Genomic DNA, 22283 nt, shown 5'->3' on the forward strand with positions numbered 1-22283 from the left:
TAAAATTGGGCGGTACCGACCGGCATAGACTCAAGCCAAGGCCATGATGCTCTTCAATTTCAGAAACAGAGGAATTTCAACCCAACACTAACCTTTTACAAATTTTGATTTCTATCTACCACACGGAACAGACACTGCCCCCATCCAACTCCAAAAATTGATCCAAGCCCATCTTTGATTCCCATAGACATCTTCGTCTCGTCGAACTTGAAAATTTCAATTTTTTTTCTTTTCTTTTCAAGTCAACCGTCAAACGAAGAGATGGCTCGCAAAAGGATCAATTTTTCACAAATTTGTGCTAATCAACCGAGTAGAAACCCTGACCTGAGCAACCAAAAGCAAAAGGTAAACATAATTTTATACACGAAATACATTCCCCTTCCAATAATGGTAACAGTGACCTGTTAAGCAGGACAACCAACATGAAGATACCCAAAATAACCCTACCAAAAAATTGGTGGGAAAATTCGTGATTTCCACTGGTGAAGTTCTTACTTGAAGTTCAAAACACTATCCTTGGTATCATACCATGAAAAACCATCGGGGGAAAAAAAAAGCCAAGATTTAATTTTTTCCATGACCACCACCACCCAGCATAAAAAAGTTGAAGACCTTCGCCGTATTCCGATGACCACCATCCTAGTACAACCCAATTTGCAGAAATATTTCTACAACAAATTTTGAATCAAACCCATCAATAATTTCATCTATGAATCTACCCTGTACATTCACAACCCCCACAAAAATGTCGAAATAATTTTACACTGCCCACTGGTCAGTGGTTACCTCCAGCCATATTCGAACTTGCAGCGTTCAAAAACAAGAAAAGCCCATCACAACCAACAACCATCAAGCAATTAAATGAGCCACGCCACTAAAGTTTATAAATTGGTTCGGTCAATTTAATTCAACACTGGAGTAACCCAAATCAAAACAGAAACAGAAACATAGAAATTGAATGCTACATTATAATTTAAAGTTTCCAACTTTCTTGGAACAACCTTTGCAACATGTCTCTCCCTCTCTGTCTAAAAAAACCATAGAAACCACCTATTAAATCCACAATGGCTCACAAAAATAAACATAACAATGAAACCCAGCCCAACCAGATTATCCACGACGACCATGCTCATGACCTTGCCAGAAGAATTGTGCTCTAAACACGTAAGGTGCACGTTAGCCCCTACCACTCTCTCTCTCTCTCTCTCACATTCTACTCTCTAATATAACACTTTGCAAGATAACGCCGACCCGCTTCTCTCTCTCTCTCTCTCTCTCTCTCCTCTCCCGACTCTGTCACCCGCCCTATTCCTCTCTTTCTCTCTCTAAAAAAATTTCGCACGAAATTAAAAAAAAAAGAGAGAATTTACAAGACTCCAATTTACTATTTTCCTTCGCTGCTTAACATAATTACATTACAATTTGTGTAAGCAATTTCATATTCTCTCTTCTTTCTCTCTCTGCGCTCTGAAGCAGTTAGAGAGAAACTTCCTGGATAGATCCCTATTTCTCTGTCCGACTCCTATTGTGAATTTCGATCCTTTTCATCTAATTCTCAAGCATTCTCTTTGCCCAATTTTTTCCTCTGTCTTTCTCTCCTCATTCTCTGTCTTTTTCTCGGAAGAAGATTCTTCACCAGTCGTTTTCGTTTCAATTGCTCTGTTTTGGGGAATCCAATTGGAAATTAGGGTTTATTTGATTGTCTGAGAATTGGGTTTTGATGTGCAAGCAAATGGGTTTTGTGGGTATTATGTTGAAGTAAGATTTCTTCTTTGGTTTATGGGATTCAGAGATTCGTGGGGTTTCTGAATTATTTTTGAGAGAATGATAATCAAGAAGAACCTCAAATCCCAAATGCCGAGTCTGAAAAGGTGCAAACTCGGCGAGTCAGCGGGTGAGGACGAAGATAACTCGGGCAGGAAGAAGAGGAAGACTAATGGGTATTACCCTCTCAATCTACTCGGCGAGGTCGCCGCTGGTATTATACCGGTCAGTCTTCACGGTTTGCTCGGTTCAGTTGGGGCCGAGAAGGGCTTCTCTGCTTCGTGGTGCACCGAAGTCTCGTGCTCCCCCGAGGTGGAGTTGAAATCGAAGAACAGAGAGTCAGCCAAAGCGAAGACTAATCGGACGACAGAAGTTTCGCGGCCGCCTCTGGTGAGGACTTCGAGGGGCCGAGTTCAGGTACTTCCTTCTCGGTTTAATGACTCGGTTATTGAGAACTGGAAGAAAGAAAGTAAGACTAGTTTGCGTGATTATAGTATAGATGAGGAGATTGAGTGTAAAAAAGAGAAAGCTAGCTTTAAAGCCCCCAAACAAGGTAGCCAAAATGCCAAAAAGACACGAAATGCTGAGAGAATTGGATATAACAGTAAGAAGTATTCGGGTTTGTGTGAAGAAGAAGATGAAGTAGAGGAAGAGGGGAGTATGCGGTTTAGAAGTTTAGATATTAGGAAGTATTCGAGCTCACGTAGTACACTCACGTCAGTGCATGAGCAATTGGTTGAAGATGACAAGTGTCCAGTTGCAGAAATTGATGAACAAGTTGATTTAGTGGGCACAGTGAGGGCTTCAAAGGAGAGGAAAGATGGATTGTATGGACCTGAAGACTTTTATTCGGGTGATACAGTGTGGGCGAAGCCAGGGAGAAAGGAGCCTTTCTGGCCTGCCATTGTTATTGATCCAATTTCGCAAGCGCCTGAGCTAGTTTTGAGGGCTTGCATACCAGATGCAGCATGTGTGATGTTCTTTGGATACTCTGGGAATGAGAATCAAAGGGTATGAATTACTTTCGATATGGAGTTTTTATCTAAATTTATGAACTTGCTCTATTTTCATGTTTAGAAGAGTGACCATTTATTAAATTTTTTTGTATGTATCTTGAGCAGGATTATGCTTGGGTCGGACGAGGGATGATTTTTCCCTTTATGGATTATGTGGACAGGTGTGGTTGTTGTCTTACAAGAGCTGGAATTGCGTTGTTGTCTTACAAGAGCTGGAATTGCAATTTATTAATTGCTTTGTCGTTATGTAATATTTTGCATGATATAGGTTCCAGGCGCAGTCCGAATTGAACAGCTGCGAGCCCTGTGAATTCCAGATGGCAATTGAGGAGGCATTTTTGGTGGAACAAGGGTTTACGGAAAAGTTGATAGCAGATATCAACATGGCAGCAATGTATGATGACTCTCTACTTGGAGGGGTTCAAGAGGCTACGGGTTCAAATCATGATCTGGACTGTCAATTACTGAATCAGGCAAGTTCTCTTAGAGCGCTCTTTCCTGTCTTTTATATTGTGTAATTTCTAGGGCGTAATATTGATTGTAGAATTGCTCAAATATCATCTGAAGATTAATTCAAATGAAATTGATATGGCCGGAGATGAATTTGCTGATGGATATTTGGCTATTGCTTTGCTTTGTTATTGAGAACGCAGCAGAACTGTGTTTCTTTAACCAAAGAATCCAATAAAGATAGACCTTAGTTGCAAACTATATTTTCTTCTCCTTATTTTTCTCATCAACAAATTGGAAAGAAGAGGTTTTCTCTGTGATAAAAGACACTTTTTAAAGATTCCCATCGAATTTGGTTTCTGTAAGCAGGACGTATATGGGAAGAAGAGAGACATACGACCCTGTGAAGGCTGCGGTGTTTACCTTCCTTTTAAAATGACAAAGAAAATGAAGGTTTCAACTCCTGGAGATCAATTTCTTTGTAAAACGTGTGCTAAGGTTTGTATGACCTACCTTGTGTTTGGTGTTCTTATATTAGTTTTCAGTTTTCAGTTCTTAAGGGAACATTTTTCTGTGTTCTGGATATCATGCATTGTTTACATTACTTGCAATCTTATTTCAGTTAACAAAATCAAAGCATTATTGTGGCATATGCAAGAAGATTTGGAATCATTCAGACAGTGGAAGTTGGGTGAGGAATCCTACAAGACATGTTTCAGTTATGAATTTATGATTATAATTCCTATTTGTAGATAACTGCAGTTACTTATGAAATTATTGTTATATGTTTCCTTTGTGAGTAGGTTCGCTGTGATGGTTGTAAAGTGTGGGTGCATGCAGAATGTGACAAAATTTCCAGCAACCTTTTTAAGGTCTGTCTATTAGACTAAATATCTAACATTGTTGTTTTCCTCCTTCATAATGAGTGCGAAGAGATTATAAACTTCCCTTACTATGTTATTTCCTTTTTGAAGAATTTGGGAGGCACTGAGTACTACTGCCCTACTTGCAAAGTGAAATTTAATTTTGAATTATCAGATTCTGAAAAAGGGCAACCAAAAGTAAAGTAAGTCTAATTGAATTTTCATTTTATAAATACATTGGGTTTATTTTTTCACTAATGATTATAGAGTTTCTGATGCAGATTGAGTAAAAATAATGGTCAGTTGGTGCTGCCTAACAAGGTTACTGTTCTCTGCAATGGCGTGGAAGGCATTTATTTTCCAAGTCTTCACTCGTAAGCATAAGATTGAATTTTTTCCTTTTTGGTTAGAAATTGAATTTGGAATTAGTCTTGGTGGTTGAATTCTTAATACTTTTTTCACTTTAATAAGGAAGTCAATTTCATAATTACTTTGGTTTGACATCTGAAAATATTTTATTCATATATACATTTACTTTTTTATGTTTCAGAGTCGTGTGCAAGTGTGGTTTTTGTGGGGCAGAAAAACAAGCACTTAGTGAATGGGAGCGACATACAGGATCCAAATCAAGAAATTGGAGGACTAGTGTCAAAGTGAAAGGTTCTTTACTGCCACTGGAACAATGGGTTTGTACTATACTTTCAGATTTCTTTGTTTTCCCCCGTTCAACAGTATGTCTATGCCCTCTCCATTGGGAATTTGGGACATAATCTTATGGCAATCTCATTTGACGTTGCAGATGCTGCAGTTAGCAGAGTATCATGAAAATGCTATTGTGTCTTCCAAACCTCCTAAACGGCCTTCTATTAAAGAAAGAAGGCAGAAATTGCTTACTTTTTTGCAAGGTATATTTGTTTTAATATTTTGGGGAATTTAATTTTTCAGTGCAATAGCCACATGAGCTGATGTACACCAACCGTATTCTTCCAATTGCTTTGACAGAAAAGTATGAACCTGTTCATGTCAAGTGGACAACAGAACGATGCGCTGTATGTAGATGGGTTGAAGATTGGGACTACAATAAAATCATCATCTGCAACAGGTATCATCAATAAGGTTCATTTTTGGAGTATTCATTGTCAAATGATGACTCAGGACCAACTGTTGGATGGAACTTAGAGACTTAATAAGTTCTAAAGGCATGAAAATCAGTTGAGTGCTTAATGTTTCTTTTCAATCAGATGTCAAATAGCCGTTCATCAAGAATGCTATGGAGCAAGAAATGTTCGGGATTTCACTTCGTGGGTCTGCAAAGCTTGTGAAACACCTGCAGTCAAGCGAGAATGTTGCCTCTGTCCCGTTAAAGGCAAGTTTTTAGATGGCGTGGATTTGTTGAGTCATGCGGCATCATGTCATGAAGTATCATTTTACTGTCATGATCTTGTATCTTTGATCTGATCTTTTGCTTATGCACTTTTTCCCCCAGGAGGTGCTTTAAAGCCAACTGATATTGAGACATTGTGGGTTCATGTTACATGTGCATGGTTCAGACCCGAAGTCTCTTTTGCTAGTGATGAAAAGATGGAGCCGGCTCTTGGGATCTTGAGTATTCCGTCAAATTCTTTTGTGAAGGTACTCTTTGTTCTTGTATTTTTTTTTTTGGGCTGATTCCAATCTGAACTCATTCATTAGAATGTTTATATACGTCTAATCATATAATCGAATTTTTTGGAAAATCCTTGAAGACTTCTATATTTAATTCTCACAAACATGGTATGTTAACAAATGACACCTAACCCTTCACATCCACAATTAGTTTCATTGATACAATATAACAAAATTTCACATATGTTTAAACCACAAAAAATGGACAGTGAGTTATGTGATAACTAGTTTGACATAGTGGATCTAGAAATGATCCAGAATGTACCATGTCAATGATTGTGAGTCTAGTTTTTCTATTCTTTTCATTTTGATCTTATTGACTCCACCCTGAATTATTTAACTGATGCAATCTAAGGATTATTTGTTCTCATTTGCTTCAGATTTGTGTTATCTGTAAGCAAATTCATGGTTCATGCACGCAATGTTGCAAGTGTTCCACTTATTACCATGCAATGTGTGCATCAAGGGCAGGGTATCGCATGGAGGTGAGTTTATTGCTCTTTGTTTGTTTTCATTATATTCGAATTTATTATTTTGTGCTGGCTTCTGGTTTCTGAAGTCGTAGCATCTTAAGGTGATACATGAATCAGATTACTTATCTTTCTGGTGATACGTGATGCATTTGTCTGTGCATTCTTAATATGCAGTTGCACTGTTTGGAGAAAAATGGAAAACAGATCACAAAGATGATCTCTTATTGTGCTTATCACAGGTGTGGATTCTTTTCTTTTTTCTTCAAATTAAGTTTCCCTTCCTCCCTTTTGTCTCTCATACTGGCTTCTGTTCTATTGCCTCTAATTGTTGTCTTTCTTGGACATATGTAAGTTTGTCCTAACTTTTGTCCTTCACAAGCTTACAGTTTCATTTCTGGTGCAGGGCTCCAAATCCAGATACTGTCTTAATTATACAGACTCCTTTAGGGGTGTTTTCCGCCAAAAGCCTTCTCCAAAATAAGAAGAGGCCTGGTTCAAGGTTAATTTCGTCCAATAGAACAAAGCTTGAAGAGGTTTCGACAGTTGAAACTACCGAGCCTGAGCCATTATCTGCTGCAAGGTGCCGAGTATTCAAAAGATTGAAAAATAACAAGAAGGTAGTCTACTCTGATGCCTAGTTACTTACCCATACACATTATAGTGATCAGCAATTGACAGTAAACATTTAGATGCTACTTTGTAATTTGTTCCCGCTACCACTAAAATGGATGGCAAATGGATATATCATATATTGGTGGACCAGTTGGGAGGTTATTGTTATATCATTGTTGAATCAGTTAGGTCTGTAATTAGCCTGATCTTTTCTCACTATATATTTTTTTCCTGATGGCTAGAGAGTAGAAGAAGATGCTGTTGCGCACCAAGTGATGGGACATTCCCATCATCCCCTGGGAGCAATTCGAAGTTTGAATACATTCAGAGTAACCTTTTTACCTTTTCCGAATTTGATGGGATAGTATAGTCGTTTCTATCACTTTTGATGTGGGATTTAAAATAATATCAAACTGATATTCTTGTTTGTTTCTTCAATAGATAGTAGAGGAGCCTCCAACTTTTTCGTCTTTTAGAGAACGGCTGTACCATTTACAGGCAAATATCTTCCTTATTATCCCTTCAATATTCAATGATCTTAGTTGATTTTCTTACTATTTTTGGGTGTATGCATATGAATGCAGAGAACCGAACATGATCGTGTTTGCTTTGGTAGATCTGGGATACATGGATGGGGTCTCTTTGCACGCCGAGACATTCAAGAAGGAGAAATGGTATGGAATTTGAACATTGAGCTACATGTTTTATTAAAATCATATTATGTTGTTAAGTTTATGTATATTCTTGAGAAGTTATTCCGTAATGTTGAAGCATGTGTCTGGTTCAGGTTCTTGAATACCGTGGTGAACAGGTGAGGCGCAGTGTTGCAGATCTTAGAGAGGCACGTTATAGATCAGAAGGCAAAGACTGCTATGTGAGTTGAATTCTTTTCAAGTGTTTTACACTATCACTTTCATAATTGGTTCTAGGTATCTCTGAAGTAGCGAAACAGAAAAAACAGAACCACTTCTTTTCTCAAGGCTCATGTTTACTCTGCAGCTGTTTAAGATCAGTGAAGAAGTGGTGGTGGATGCTACTGATAAAGGAAATATAGCACGCCTGATCAACCATTCAGTAAGTCATTCTGAAGAATGTTAGGGTGCTGCCTTCCTTTTCATAATTTGCTCCTCTACGGTCTGTTTCTGTCATCACTGTCACTCTCATTCCTTAATGATGTGTTGTTGCTTATCTTTAACACAGTGCATGCCCAATTGCTATGCGAGGATCATGAGTGTGGGCGATGAGGAAAGCCGGATTGTACTTATTGCAAAGGCTGACGTAACTTCCGGTGACGAGCTAACGTATGTATCTCTCTCTCTCTCTCTCTCTCTCTCTCTCTCTCTCTCTCTCTCTCTCTCTCTCTGTGTTCCTTATGAGGAAGCTTAAGCTTAATGTGCATACATATTCCCTTGTTGACTTTGGCAGGTACGATTACTTGTTCGATCCTAACGAGCCTGATGAATTCAAAGTCCCTTGTCTATGTAAAGCTCCCAACTGCCGGAAATTTATGAATTAGTAGGATGATGATGTTGATGATGAATATATACGCAGTCTCACTCACTCACTCACTTGCACAGGCCAATTGTTTCTCCGCAAGGAACAACACTAACCCCATTCCCCTCCCCTACCCTACCCCTCTGCGGGATCTCACAGTGCATATACCAAATTTGTAATTTTGCCAAGAAAAAAAAAAAAAAAAAAGCAGAAAAGAAAAGGGAATAGTGTACTTTATTTTGTTTTTGTTTTTGTTTTTTGGACTCACTTTTAAGCTTTAATAAAAGCTATAGCTTTTGCCTGCTTTTTGGTTTTGGGCATTTGTGTATATTTCTGTATGTTCCCGTTTATTATTAGTGATGACAATAGGTTATTCTTTTATTATTAGTGACGTGGCACCCTCTAAACTAGAAAATGAAGATAAATATAATAATTACTCCAGTTTAAAGGGGTGTGGACACCTAATTACAATCGAATTAAATAAAAGAAAAAAAACCACAATACAATGATTTTAGTTTGAAATAATTAAGTTAGTTTAGAGTGTTTGATCATGAGAACGCGGCGTTTTCTTCCAAACCAAGTAGACAGCCATGGGGGATCACCTGAGACAACTCGGTAGCCTGCACTGGAGTACAATTGGCGAGCACCCAAATCATCCTCATAAGCCCGGAGAGCAAGATACTCGAAACCCCATTCAACTGAGAGCACATCACACCCTTTCAGCAGAACACTCCCTACTTTCTTCCTCCTGTCAATCAACTCAAATATTTATTCATCTCTTCATCATGTCAAAAAAACCAAACCAAAACCCAGTACAAAACATAAAAATGTAAATAAGACCTGAAACTCTTCAAAACAGCTATCCCAGACACGTAAAGATATTCCTCTACCTCCGACGGCAGATGCTGAAGCACATCCCGGTCTCTCGACACCGTAACATCCACTACACCCACAAGGTCTTCTTGTGAGTTGGAAGTGTCAAGTGTAGGCTCAGCAACCAAACAGGCATACCTGTGGCATTATGTCTGATCATACTAATATCATCAAAATGCAGCTCCACAAATATGCATGACCTAAATTATGAACCCATTTCCAAATGCATTGATTTGCTTACCTATTCGGAGGTGAGTTCCTAAGTTTATATACAAGCCCAGAAAGCACTTCAGCCTGTGTTTGCAGCAGCAATCAAATTAAAAACAAAACCATCATTACCATATTTATATATGATTGTTTGGAGTTTGAATTAGACAGGAATTTGAACTGAAAATAACAACAAGAAGAAGGATGAAAAGCAGAACATATTAGATTATAAACCTGGAAGAATTGGAAGAAGAGATCATTGAAGAGAAACACAGGCTCATGGAATGCTTCAGCTTGAACTTGAGCTGCCCTTCTCACCTCATCTCCATTCCTAAACAAACTCCTCACCTTCCAACCAAACTCACTCACCAAATACTTAAACTCTCCCTTTCTATCAATACCAAATTTCCCACTCCCCACAAACCCAACTTCCTCAGCAGCTGATGAGCTTGATGAACTGGTACTGCAGCAATGCACCACACAACAACTAGCCTTACTTTCTGATCTCTCAAACTGCCCCTCAAAATGAATCATTTTCAATTTAGTCCTCCTTGCTGGTCTAGAAAGAGTAGCAGTAAATCCACATGAAATCTCTGCGCAGAGTTTTCCTGATATGTTGGGGTAGCTTGCTGCTATCAAATGAGCCATATTTGCTTTGCTGTTGATTGCTGCTTTTAATGACTTACATCTTTAAATCTGTTTTTCTTTAAAGTCCATGCCATTCATTCAATTTTACATTTTCTGCTCTTTGTTTAGTTTATAATGGGAGGGACTGTGAGGGTGACAAAACATTGTAAAAGCAAAAAGATAAGAAGATGTAGGCACGAGTGGTCCTTACTTCTTGCTTGGTTTAGGCCAGAAATAAAGATCCCACGTGGCAGAACTTGGGCCGACCACGTGGACTTGTAAAATAATAGGAACTACCACTTATAGCAGACTTCACTTCACTACCAGTCACATTAACATGTCGGATTTTCCTGTTTTTGATTTGTTGGTTACCAACTTACCATACATACTACTTGCTTGGGTTGGGAGTTGGGAGTTGGGAGTTGGGAGTTGGGACTGCACATAAAGTGCTCTCTCTCCGAATTTTTTTACGTTTATTTCAAGCACAGTTTTTAAAGTTCAAAGCTTTTCTGTTTTTCTTTGTGACTGAATTAAATTTCAGCCATTAGACTACCAGAAATTAGAAAACTGATATTGTGATTTTCAACATTGGGTTGACACATAACAAACATCTTAACGTATCATATATACATAAAAGTTAGATATTAAATGAAAGCTCAATAAGATAGAAATTTACAAACAAAACGAAAGATTTAAAGTCAGAGCCTTTAAAAAGCCTTTCATCTTCTATCTTCCATGCGTGCAGCTTGTTCATGTTTGCTGCCACTTTCACTAGGGCTTGGACTTGAATAGTTAGACCCATTGGTCATACTACTTCCCCCACTATTATTCCCATCTCTCCTTTCTTCAATTTCTCTGCTCTCCGTTAACCCGAACGACCAAACTTGAACAAGATCTTTTTTTTTTTTAAGATGGTTTTTCTTAGCAACATCACCCCACTGAGTTCTCAACACATACATTATGCTGTGGTTTTTCCCATTCTTCTTTTTCATGTCCCACCGCCTCAAGTTTACATCTCCTTGTACAAGACCAGGGTCTATCAGTTGAACATTCATTGTCTCCTCTTTCTCAAGCCTACCTCTCTCATCCTCTTCCAAGAAATCAGTCGACGTGATTTCGTTCAGAGGCATTGACATCCTGTTACCACTCGTTTCTAGATCAGTTTTGGTCAGTTCCTTCTCTATCACCAAAGCCATTGTCAATTTTTCTCTTGAATGCTTCAGGCAAGTCATGATGAGCTGATGAGGAAAGACTACTTGGTTCTTTCCTCTTCGGAGTGATCTTGTTGACTGAGCCGTTGCCTTTATTGACATTTTTCTTCTTCAACCTCATCATCATCTTCTGCTTCTTGCATTCCGCAAGCGCCCAATCAGTACCACCATCATCATCTATGCTCTGAAATTGCAGAGTGCATAAGCTTTGGTCCATCAGATGACCTTTGTTTCTTCGGCTCTGTTAGTGCAGGCTTCTTGCGAAGAATATATCATTTGCATTAACTGGTCTGACATTCAGGCCCAGGCCCGGTTTCTGTACAAAACATTCTGGCAGTTGGGCTTGCTGAGTGTCCAAAGACACCTCATCAATGCAAGTTTCTTAATCAAATTGGGGATATAGGATTAAACTTTTTTTTTATTTTAAGTAAACAATGTTACCTCGTATATTAGATTTTTTATTTATTTTAAAAATCCACCTCATCTAAAATTGATTATTTCCAATGGGTTAGTCAATCGAATTAATCTTTTTTTCTTCTTTTAAGGGTAAATTTTTCTGTTTTTCTCTAATTCTCCTTTGACAATCTGCATGTATAAAATAGAATATAAGTGATTTAAGGTTAGGAAGCATTCATCATAGAGCGATCCTTAACCTGAAATAATCAATTTTTGCCTAGTCTTTCAACAATTTTGAAAGGAATTTAATTGAAAGAAAAATCTATCATCCATCCAAACGGACGGGGTAAATCCGTGCGAGAAACTACTTTAATGCTAAACCAAAAAAATAAAAAACAAAAAACCAAAAATCCTAACCCACAAAGCATTTGTGTATATATTCAATGAGATAACAGAAGAAAAATAAAACAAGAATTAAATCTTAGATAATATGCGGATTGAGAAAAAGACTGGTTTTATCCTATTGTTCGAAACACAGAGAAACTAGCAAATAAAACAAAACTCAAGACTAGATCTTTTTTCTTTCTTTTTTTTGGGTACATTGGGAATTAGTTACTGATCCCAGTCCCAGTTTCCTATCTGCATGCAGCAATCTCATAACTAAACACTTAAAAAGCATATTGATGTGAATTAATTATTGCTAAGAAACACAAACTTGGCAAGTATGGTATGAGTATGGGTGGAAGAAGATAGGATAAGCACGTAGGGAAGCAGAGAAAAAGCATACCATGCCAGAATTTCAGGTAGCAAATTAGTGGTTTTGAAGAAAATGGTGATAATGCAGGACAATAAAAAACAAGAAACGACAAACAGTAAAGGAAGTTAACGCAACAAAGAAAGCCAAGGCAAGGGCTGGAAGAAAAACAAACATTATGGACCAAGCTCGAGGGGCAGAAAAAACCATATTTTGATTTTATTTCCTTGCTGAAACGAGAAGCCACAGAAAATAGCATGAGCATAATGAACTTAAAGGCAGTAAAAGTAAGAAACCAAAAAGGAAACATGGATATAGAAAGAAATTGTCTCAATGTGTACTTTCAGGAGAATGATGTATCCGACTTAAAATTACCGAATCAGACTCATTAGACCCAGACATCAAAGCCTCACAAGCCTTAGCCTTTGGGGATCCCTCTGGTATTACTAAAGGACCAGTTATTGTATCAGCCGCACCTTCCTTTGGGTAATGTATAGAGTTATCATCTTCAGTCTTGCTAATAACATTCAAGTCGTTACCAGCAGCAGGTAAAGTGGAGGTAGCAAGAGCCGAGTTATCAATCGATGAGAAACCATTTGCATCCCCCACCTCTAATTTAACCAGCTCAGAGGAGTAATCCATTTCCGCCCCATTTAAAAGTGTTTGAGGCTCTCCTGCATTGCTTCCACTATAATCTTCAACTCGCATTTCCAACTTAGGAGAAACCAGGCAGATATCGTTCTGCACCTCAGGACTGGGTGTTGACACCGGCACCTCCGGTTTTTCCTCAGCACTATCGGTTGAAGCAGTGACAACATTCTTCTCACCTAAACTTGACAGTGGAGCATCTGTCATTTTGGAATCATAAGTAGGGACTAACTCCTCTACTTTCTCCACATCACAGGGGACTTTTGCTTCCATATTCTCCTGATTAGATCCTAATATAATATCCAGTGTTCCACCAGCGATAAATGGCAAGCCTCTTATTTTCATCCTCTGCTTCTTGTAAAGATTCATAGCCTTCTGCGAGTCAGAAAACAATATGTCAAACCAACTAGGATGCAGAACTACCAACTAGAATCAGGGTAGTATTTGATGGCCAATTCAAATTGAAGCAATAAAAGAAGACAAAGTAAAGCATCAAAGTAAAACCAAAAATTAGAAACAGTAGTAAACATTTGGTAATCCAGAGTAACTTAAAAGAGAACTAAACAACCAACCAATAATCAAGATACATTAGAAAAACTGCTCTCAACTTGGTTTGAAAACATACCAGGAAATATAACAAGTGAACCAATACATACAAAAAGGACGAGAATAATAACAACTTGGTATGATAATAATTCCAACCAAATAATAAAGCACGAGAATTATTGAAGTATTTTCTCTATCCCATGCATAAATTCAATATCCTGATTTTCCAAGCAACAGAGAGGAGAGATTCCAGTTTGTTTTTTTCAAAGAAAAAATCAAAATCAGTATTTTCATACCCACTACTTGCAGCCTCAGGTAATTACAAACAATACAAATGAACAGATAATGTATATGAACAAGATATCAATATAGAAAGAAGTGTGTAACATTATCATTCATCATAAAGTATACCTGAAAGACAGAATCCTTCAAAGGAGGAAAAAGTGAGGAAGTCGAAAAGGTTTTGGATGATCCCAAACCAGCCCTTGCACCCTGTATGACATTAGGAGAGAAGATGCAAAGATACAATAGCATTCAGTAAGACTAGATTCTATAAGGAAAAACAAATAGAACAAATTTTTGCAAAGAATCTGTACCTTCAAAATTGTAAGTGTTGTAGCATCTTCATCAACGGTGGAACTCCCATCAGTATCCAGTATGCTCATACACTGGCTATACAACTCAGGATGAGCAAGGTCTGCTGAAATGTCAAGCTTGGAGAGATAATAATGACTTAAACAAGGGAAATCATCGCTGGGCGATTTAGAGCGAACAGGTGACTTCTCATGACCAAGTTTAGACATAGACTCCTTTGGAGGAGAAGTTACAATGGACCTTGTTTCAACAGTTTTAGCACGAACTCCATGATCCAGGTTATCTTCATGATGAGATATCTGACCTGCCTGCCCAGCCACAGCATCATCCACAAGGGCCTGCATGGGATAATCATCCTTCTGAGCTGGGGAGGGCAAGTCCCTTTTCACATCATTGTTATGTACTTTCCATGTATCAGCACTGGATTCCCATCCACGAGCATTCATTGGATGCCTGTTCTGATCCCATTCGGCACCCCCATACATGTGAGTCTCATCCCTAAAGGCACCATTACTCCCATCCCATAGATGCAAGTGAGAAGGACCTGAACCATCCATCATATTCTGCCACCCGAGTGGGCGCAAATGACTGGAAAATCTATCAGCATCAGAAATATGATAAGGAATCCCAGAGTGGTTAATTTCCATTGAAGGTCTAACACCAAAAATTGGTGGAGCTGGAAACTGAGGTAGCATCCCTTGAAAGCCACCATGAGGTGCTCCATGCTGAAAATGCATGAAGCCATTTGGGAGTGGTGCCGTCCAGTTTGGGACACCCCTCCATGCATTACCATGCCCTCGAACCAAATTGGGATCACTACCCCTTCTATAACGTGCATTGGAATTAACTCTACCATCTTCTTCCAATGAACCAACAAAAGAAGGGCTGTCAACTCCGGCCCTGAAATTGGGATGAGGAAACAAAGATAAATTACTCTGACTACTCCTATTGTGAGCTGATGAATCAGCTGGTGATGAGTCATCCACCAAAGGCTTCTCTGATGGCAACTCCCGACTAAGTCTATCCTCAGTATTAGAGAAATCTCTATTATCAATGGAAGCACTGCTTCTCCGACCTGTTTCTTCAATGTCAAGACTCCGTCTGACACCAGTTCTGTTCGTATACCTACGGTCAATATTTGATGATGAAGGAGATCTTTCCATCAAGGCCAGAGGTGAAGCCTTAGAACTTGCACACTTTTCATTTGACAGCTCCCCTAAATGGCCATCATCCATTTTAATGGGTTTTTCCATGGATCTGTACTTGGAACCTCTTTCTGAAACTCCAGAGAGACCAGATCCATCTCTGGGAGGAATTGCTTTGGTCCTCTGCTCTGCCACAGAATCCCTATACTTCAAATCATCTGGATTCAGATACCTTGTAACAGAAGAAAAATTATGGTAAATTACTATATAACACAAAAATGCCTCCAAAAATAAAATGGTTAAAACACAACCACAAATTCCCTTTACAACATTGAAAATCTTTACACATGGATTCTTTCATACTGTTATGAGTTATAATAGACAAAATTATTCGTCTTCACAACTGCTCTGCATGGATATCATAAATTCTAAATGTAAACCAAATTAAAGCTTACAATATTAAAACAAGTCAAGTCTTTTCACCGATAGAAACATGCCAAAAAAAAAAACAACATTAACAGAAGATGAACAAATCTGCAAATGCGTGATAATAAAATGAATCCGAGATATGCCAACTCTAATCACATTTTCCCAATTACGTAAGGAATGTGAGAGAGAGAGAGAGAGAGAGAGAACTACCTGTACTCATCCATGCCAACATGTGAATTAGAACTGGGGGAGGTCCTCCGCTTATTGCTGCTCAATATAGTGTCTGCATAAGCTTGCCTCGACTGAGATCTTCCCTTATTAACATCTGACTCAACTCTATCACCGCTTGATGACTTCTTTTCCAAGTCAGAGTACCGAGCTTTGATTCCTCTAGACTTAGTATCACTACAATCATCACGATCATCCGGGGATCTTTTCTTTCCCCTGCTGCTATCTCTGCATCTCGTGCTGCGATCATCAAGATGTGACCCATCGTAGTCCCGGTCATAATCGCGGTCGCGATCTCGATCGCCATCTCTGTCACGTTCACGGCCACGATCACGATCACGGTCATGATTGCGATCTCGCTCACGGTCCCCATCCCGCTCACGATCCCGATCCCAATCCCAATCCCGATCGTAATCACGGTCACGGTCACGGTCACGACCATGATCCCACCCATGTTCACGTTCACGATCATGGTAGCGGTCACGATCGCGGGCATGATATGAGTCACGGTCCCTGTTGCGATCGCGATCGCGGTCATGCTCTCCTTTGCGCTCACCATCCTGAAGCTTGGATCTCTTCGGTTGCGTTTCTGTCATATCTTTTTCTTCCCTTAAATGCTTATCATCAGACTTGCTGCTAGGTTGATCTTTTGTAGGGCGTTCATCTCTTTGCTTGTCATCTCGGTGCTTATTGTCCCTATCCATATCTTCCCGATATTTTTCTCTGTATCTCTCATCCTTCCGCTTCTCATCTTTCTGCCTGCCATCCCTGCCAAAATCATCCCTAGAAGATAATCGACCATCATTGATGTCTTCAACATCATCTAGATGCTTATCCCCATCACCAAATTCATCTCTCCTTTTCCTCATCCGTCTCTCCATCTGGTTCTCTGACTCGGGACTTTCCAACTCATTCCGTGCATTTAAATCTGCAACACCACAAAGATTAAGACATAAAATGGTGTTCCAAAATAAAGTTGAATTCACAAAACCTAATTCTAATAACAGATTCATGTACAGATTGTCAACCCATAAATACTAAAATATAGGATAATGTGGAAAAAGGTATAACATGGAACCCTCTCTTCCTAAACAATATGATCTGACCTCTTTACCTCTTCATTTAACAGCAGTAAGTTTAACCAGAAATTAACACCACTAATTGGTGCTTCATAAAAATAGTTCCATTTCCAAAAAAAAAAATTAAATGTTCACTAAAAATGAATCAGTTAAGGGCAAAAATTAATGTTAACACGACTGACTGAATAAACCCTTGCACACATATAACAGTCTCTTGGCTTCATTAAGTTCCTGGACCCATTCAAGTCATCAAAATGAGGGTTTATCGCCCGAAATTTTGAAAGGAAAAAGGGGTTATAAATCAATGAACAGACAGGCAATGCAGTGAAGAGTTGGAATCCACATCGTCAAAGTAAACGAGGAAAACCTAGTTACAACATCTCAAAACAAATAACACAAAAGAGGGGGAAAAGAGAAGTTAAGAAACTAAATCAATACACCTTGTTAAGGAAAGATATTGAACTTACAGATAAAGGAAATATGATACCTCAGATAGACAAGTAATACAATTATAACTCATAAACATCTGAATAAAAGAAACAGAAACCACGACTCAAATCAATTTTTTCCATCTTCATGAGAGCAAGCAACCATTTAAATAATCAACAAGAAACCAATAGCATGTTTTCCTTAATTTTCACTCCAAAGTCATTGGAAATTAAGGAAAACAGCTAAACCTCCAAATTGCTCAACAGTATGTATCAATCCCACCTTAACTCAAAGAATGTTGAAAAGTAATAGCAGACAGGTTAGTTTTACAGACTCAATTTGGACGCCCACTGCACTATCCCATGCAACCATCCATATCTTAGAAATGAGAGTTAACAAATCAAATACAATTATTTTCCAAATCTAGAGTTCAGACAGCCACGTCAAGTAGACCAATGAGTATTTGCCAAGTCATGTGTTAGATAACCACACTCAACCTCAAGCAACGTGGGTCAATCCAACATGTCACCTCATTGTTAGTTTCCGAAGAAATAAATATTAATTGAATTGTCTCCACTGTAATTTGGCAAGTACAAAAATAAATCTGAGCACAACAGTCAAGGACAAAATTTCCATAGAAAGCCTATGGTATTTAAGTGACTAATAAATTAATAATGACCAGGAATGTGATTGTCAATAGAAAAGACCAAACTGGGTCCCACAACAAAGCTGAATTGCAGCATCCACTAGATATGAAATATTACGAGCAGCCCTAGTAGCGAGCACTTTCAGATCATCCACTCAACTTAAATCAAAATATATCTATATAATACAAATAACAAAAAACGCCATTATACAGAAATTTTCACACATTAAGGATTGTGATAGGTTTTAAAGGTGCATGTGTGATTGTGTTTAAGGAGAACGTATTCAAGTCAAACTTTCCGCTTCTAGTCACTCATATTGATGATCTACAATGTATCAAAAATCTAATCTTAACAGGATCTTCCCCTTCAAAAATCTGACTTCAATCAAACTGATCTTTTTTTCGTTCAAATTGTGCTCGAAACTCTTTCTAATCCAATATGGCCCACTCCAAATTTTTATTCCTCTCATCTAATCCTTAACCCTGTCGAAGAATTCAACATCCAATGAAATTTTTTTGCAATCTCCTAAATGATGTTCTTAATTTTCTTTGCTTTTTGAAAGGAATTCCTTATCATATCTTATATCAAATTTAAGTTCCAAATAAATAGGAACTATAGCCAAAACCTCCAAACCTAAGACACCTTATCACTTGAACGAACCTACCCCCAAGCTATCACATTTCGTATTCTCATTCCACATTACATGAGTTTGATTTTTTTATTTAAGTAGTATATCAAATGGTCCTTGATAGTGAATTCTGAAATCTGAATTGGACGATATGAAGGTTACTCAGATACATAGTATCCCATTACTGAGCTATACCATGGTTAGTATTTCAATGCAATTATAGTTCAAACAAAGCATTACAATCAAATAAAGATGGATTAAAACATAATGGTGTATTTATACTAACATCCATCGCAATAAATTACAAAAAACTACGATGAACTAAACTGAATGCAAAGTCAGCATCTTAGAAACTAGGAACATTCTCTTATGCATAAAAGTGAGAGGGGAGGGGAACAAAACCGTAAGCATATATCCATATACAGTTAACTACTCATGATAAGTAACATATTGCTCGCAAAAAATCTATAAAGTCGTACAAAATACACAATAACTAATAAACCCATTCAGTTACCTTACCAGTTTTTTCATTGACCTGCTTTGCGGGAACTCGTTGTTCATCGCCACTGACCAATCTCTCAGCTCTCCCATCTTTACCTTTCTTTTCCTTCTCCTTCTCCCTCTCCTTCTCTGCTCCACCGCCTTCCTTACCCTCCTTTCGAATCGAGTCCTTATCCCTATCCCTATCTCTATCCCTATGCTTCCCTTCACCCTTTCCACTACCACTAGTACTCTTCTTCACCTCACTGCCCTCTGCATACAATTCCACACTCTCATCTCTTTTCTTACTCTTGGACTCCCCGGGTGCCTTCGATGACTTCTTCGACCCCTCACCACTTCCTCTGTGATCATCCTCGCCGCCATTCCATCTATCACTCCCTCCGTAATCAACCCTCTCCTTGCGCCGCTTAGACGATACTAAATCCTCAGAATAGTCCCCATTACCGGAGCCACCATACGAGTCTTTCCCATCCTTCAAATCAAGCTTCCGCTTCTCAGTGGAGCCTGAATCCTTTGAAACCCTAACACCACCACTCTCTTCCTTGCTCTTCCGATCCTTTAAGCTCGAATCTTTCTCCGAATCCGAGTACTCCCTGGCATCCCTCGAGCTATGCTTACTTGATTTGTGCCTTGAACTCCTCGGCATCACTGCGAAACACTCAAAACCCTAACCTTGAATCCTCGCAAGGTACCAAAATCTCAAAAATTCAAAATTTAAAATAAAACCCTGATATCTCTCCTAACAAAAAATTGAACGCTGAAAATGAATAAGGAAACCCAGATTCAAATTGCTGAGATAGACTCGGTGCTCAGATTGGAGACTGAAACCCTAATTGTAAGGAAACGGAATACTTCAATGACCAAAATTGAAAACCCTAATTGTAAATAAAGTAGACAATTTTCAAGGGTTGAACCAGCCGCAGAAAAATCTAACTGAAAGGGTAGAGTAGCCGGCGGCCGGAACCGGAGATTACGGATCGCCGGGGGGTAGACGGTGAATGGGTGTGAGATTGGGATCGAAGATGGTGAAGATTACATCTGAGAGAAATAGAGACTCTTGGCGTCGGTTGGGGATAAATGTGGAAAAACATGTGATGTTAGAGAGAGAGAGAGAGAGAGAGAGAGAGAGTGAAAGCGAGCAAAGACGCGAAGGGTTTCTGTTTTTTTGTTTATCGGATTCGGAGAGTTAATGAGACTCAGAGACGACTTGGGGGACAGATTGTGTTTTATCTGACACGATTGCCCTTAGGATTTCGAGTTTATTTCGATTCCCTTTAGGATTCATCTGATTCTAATTTTTTCTAATCCAACTTAAAAATAATAAATAGATGAATAAGTACTTATCTTTTCCTTCCAAGTATAAAATGTATATATTGACCCAAAAAAAAAATGTATAAAATGTATTGATAACAACTAAAAATAATAATATCATTAAATATAATTAAAAATGATTAGTTGAGTATAGACATGAGATTAGTCAAATTGGTCGATTCCCACTCACCCGAGTTCGAAAAATAAATTATCACTTGTATAAAAAAAGATGATTAATTGAGTTTTTTATCTTCAAAATAACTCCCATTTACGATCACAAGTAGGGTGTGTCATTTTGCTTTTCTAATTTTATGAAGCCATATAAAGACAGGATGTACGGTGGAATATAATAGTACTAGAAGAAGAAGAAAAGAAAAAACTGAAACATTACAGTCCTTCCATGGTCATGGAATTGCAACTATTTTGACTGCTTTCTTAACTCAACAATTATGAGTTTCAAGTTGTGTCAACATCTTGAAAAGTTGTCAACTCATGAAAACGAGTCGTTCTGAATGTAGCATTAAGCGAATTAACTTTGGTAGCCAGCCAATAAGTATGTCCTTGATTTCAGTACGGCCAATTTATCATTGATATAGACAATCATGCTTACGATTTTATGTAACAATTCACAGTATAATAAGTAAATGAGGTTGTTCCGTAATAGGTTAAGCGGGAAGTTATTTGAGTTAATGTAATATTTTATGTTTCTTGAGCAACTTTAATATCTTCTCCAATTAAGTCAGTAACTACTCGATTAATTCTAATTAAAGAACTGTTAATGTATTTCCTTTGTCTAATTAAAGATCCCCAACCCAATGGGGTATTTGCATTGGCATAAGGACGACGACGGATCAATGTGTTGTAGTGCATGAGAATGAGATCACCTCCAATATTGTCCAATTAAAAAAACTCAGACGTCTAATGGATTATGGAAGGAACCCTAATGTAAACGTTCATGTGAATTACGTTCCATCAAGAGTTGAAGACTTTGTTTGACCCAAAAGGCCACGGAATTGATCTCTGTCCATGGTGAGTGGGGTGCAATGGCCACTAGTGATTAGGAGACAAACCCATTTACTATTGTGCCAATATCAGGAGCAAGTATATTTGTACCATATATTATAAATTATAATATATAGTGGACCCATGAAAAGTAGACCCATTCTTTTGTTGTTGGGTCACATTGATTTGATTTGATCCCAACTTCAGAATTTAGGCAATTTCAAGGATTATATTACCGTTTGGTAATTTTGAAAAGGTACTTTAAATCCTTTTCTTTTCTCTTTGTACCAACGGCACTATAAATTCATTATTTTTTTTTTTATTCAGGGATGCGTTGTCACACAAACATATTGTTAATGTGCTATGAGAGTTCAACTCTACAAGTCAATATCATTTTTACTGGACTAGATCCTGTTAGATAAATTCATTAATTATTTATTATTTTTCCTCGTGATCTTGAAGTATTGTGTTCTCTAACTCAACTTCATTTATGGCATATTTACTAATTCGTAATTGAATTATGATGAATTGAATCGAAGGAGAATTAGATTCTAGATTTCTATTGAAGTTATTTAGTAAACTATATGGATTGAGGATAGTTAGATTATGGATTCCTATTGAAGTTGTTTACTAAAACATATGAAATTGGGGCAGTGGTGCTAATTACTAAAAGGTCATCGTTGTTTAGTTA

General features: G+C 38.2%; 3 protein-coding genes across 5 annotated transcripts; 1 reads left to right on the plus strand and 2 right to left on the minus strand.

Annotated features, from left to right (window-relative positions):
* Positions 1-1079: 1079 nt before the first annotated feature.
* SDG29 (SET domain group 29) lies at positions 1080-8665 on the plus strand. The gene is made up of 23 exons (XM_021970626.2): positions 1080-2775; positions 2886-2941; positions 3049-3253; positions 3600-3728; positions 3853-3921; positions 4034-4102; positions 4205-4296; positions 4375-4467; positions 4644-4779; positions 4893-4998; positions 5096-5195; positions 5335-5459; positions 5580-5725; positions 6139-6243; positions 6406-6470; positions 6635-6848; positions 7086-7172; positions 7285-7341; positions 7428-7517; positions 7631-7717; positions 7843-7917; positions 8044-8144; positions 8269-8665. The coding sequence occupies exons 1-23, from the start codon at positions 1825-1827 to the stop codon at positions 8357-8359; spliced, it is 3249 nt and encodes a 1082-aa protein (XP_021826318.1). The 5' UTR covers positions 1080-1824; the 3' UTR covers positions 8360-8665.
* A 75-nt stretch (positions 8666-8740) lies between these two features.
* LOC110767169 (Acyl-CoA N-acyltransferases (NAT) superfamily protein) lies at positions 8741-10171 on the minus strand. Its single transcript, XM_021970627.2, has 4 exons — positions 9652-10171; positions 9452-9504; positions 9178-9348; positions 8741-9085 (listed from the first exon to the last, which is right to left on the minus strand). Exons 1-4 carry the CDS (start codon positions 10063-10065, stop codon positions 8863-8865), a joined length of 861 nt encoding a protein of 286 aa, XP_021826319.1. The 5' UTR covers positions 10066-10171; the 3' UTR covers positions 8741-8862.
* Positions 10172-12600: 2429 nt separating this feature from the next.
* Positions 12601-20474, minus strand: LOC110767157 (LOW protein: zinc finger CCCH domain protein). 3 transcript variants are annotated; one of them, XM_088248334.1, is made up of 5 exons: positions 19298-20474; positions 15978-16923; positions 14196-15570; positions 14011-14091; positions 12601-13425 (listed from the first exon to the last, which is right to left on the minus strand). In XM_088248334.1, exons 1-5 carry the CDS (start codon positions 19923-19925, stop codon positions 12736-12738), a joined length of 3720 nt encoding a protein of 1239 aa, XP_088104460.1. In that variant the 5' UTR covers positions 19926-20474; the 3' UTR covers positions 12601-12735. The 3 variants fall into 3 exon arrangements, with proteins under 3 accessions (XP_088104460.1, XP_021826303.2, XP_088104461.1); XM_021970611.2 differs by having other exon boundaries at positions 12601-13428; positions 19298-20473; XM_088248335.1 differs by having other exon boundaries at positions 12601-13428; positions 19293-19431.
* Between the last annotated feature and the right edge of the window lie 1809 nt (positions 20475-22283).

Source organism: Prunus avium, chromosome 2 (genome assembly GCF_965620075.1).
Source record: "Prunus avium chromosome 2, drPruAviu1.hap1.1, whole genome shotgun sequence".
In the NCBI taxonomy this organism is placed as follows: domain Eukaryota; kingdom Viridiplantae; phylum Streptophyta; class Magnoliopsida; order Rosales; family Rosaceae; genus Prunus; species Prunus avium.

Coding starts and splice junctions, on each gene's coding strand:
- LOC110767157 (XM_021970611.2), bottom strand. CDS start 19,925: ATGCCGAGGAGTTCAAGGCACAAATCAAGTAAGCATAGCTCGAGGGAT. Junction 16,924..19,297: donor GCAGGTCAATGAAAAAACTG/GTAAGGTAACTG, acceptor GTGGTGTTGCAG/ATTTAAATGCACGGAATGAG. Junction 13,429..14,010: donor TGAAGGATTCTGTCTTTCAG/GTATACTTTATG, acceptor TCTGACTCGCAG/AAGGCTATGAATCTTTACAA.
- SDG29 (XM_021970626.2), top strand. CDS start 1,825: ATGATAATCAAGAAGAACCTCAAATCCCAAATGCCGAGTCTGAAAAGG. Junction 4,297..4,374: donor AAAGGGCAACCAAAAGTAAA/GTAAGTCTAATT, acceptor TTTCTGATGCAG/ATTGAGTAAAAATAATGGTC. Junction 4,468..4,643: donor TATTTTCCAAGTCTTCACTC/GTAAGCATAAGA, acceptor TTTATGTTTCAG/AGTCGTGTGCAAGTGTGGTT.
- LOC110767169 (XM_021970627.2), bottom strand. CDS start 10,065: ATGGCTCATTTGATAGCAGCAAGCTACCCCAACATATCAGGAAAACTC. Junction 9,505..9,651: donor TCTTCTTCCAATTCTTCCAG/GTTTATAATCTA, acceptor CTGCAAACACAG/GCTGAAGTGCTTTCTGGGCT. Junction 9,349..9,451: donor AGGAACTCACCTCCGAATAG/GTAAGCAAATCA, acceptor ATAATGCCACAG/GTATGCCTGTTTGGTTGCTG.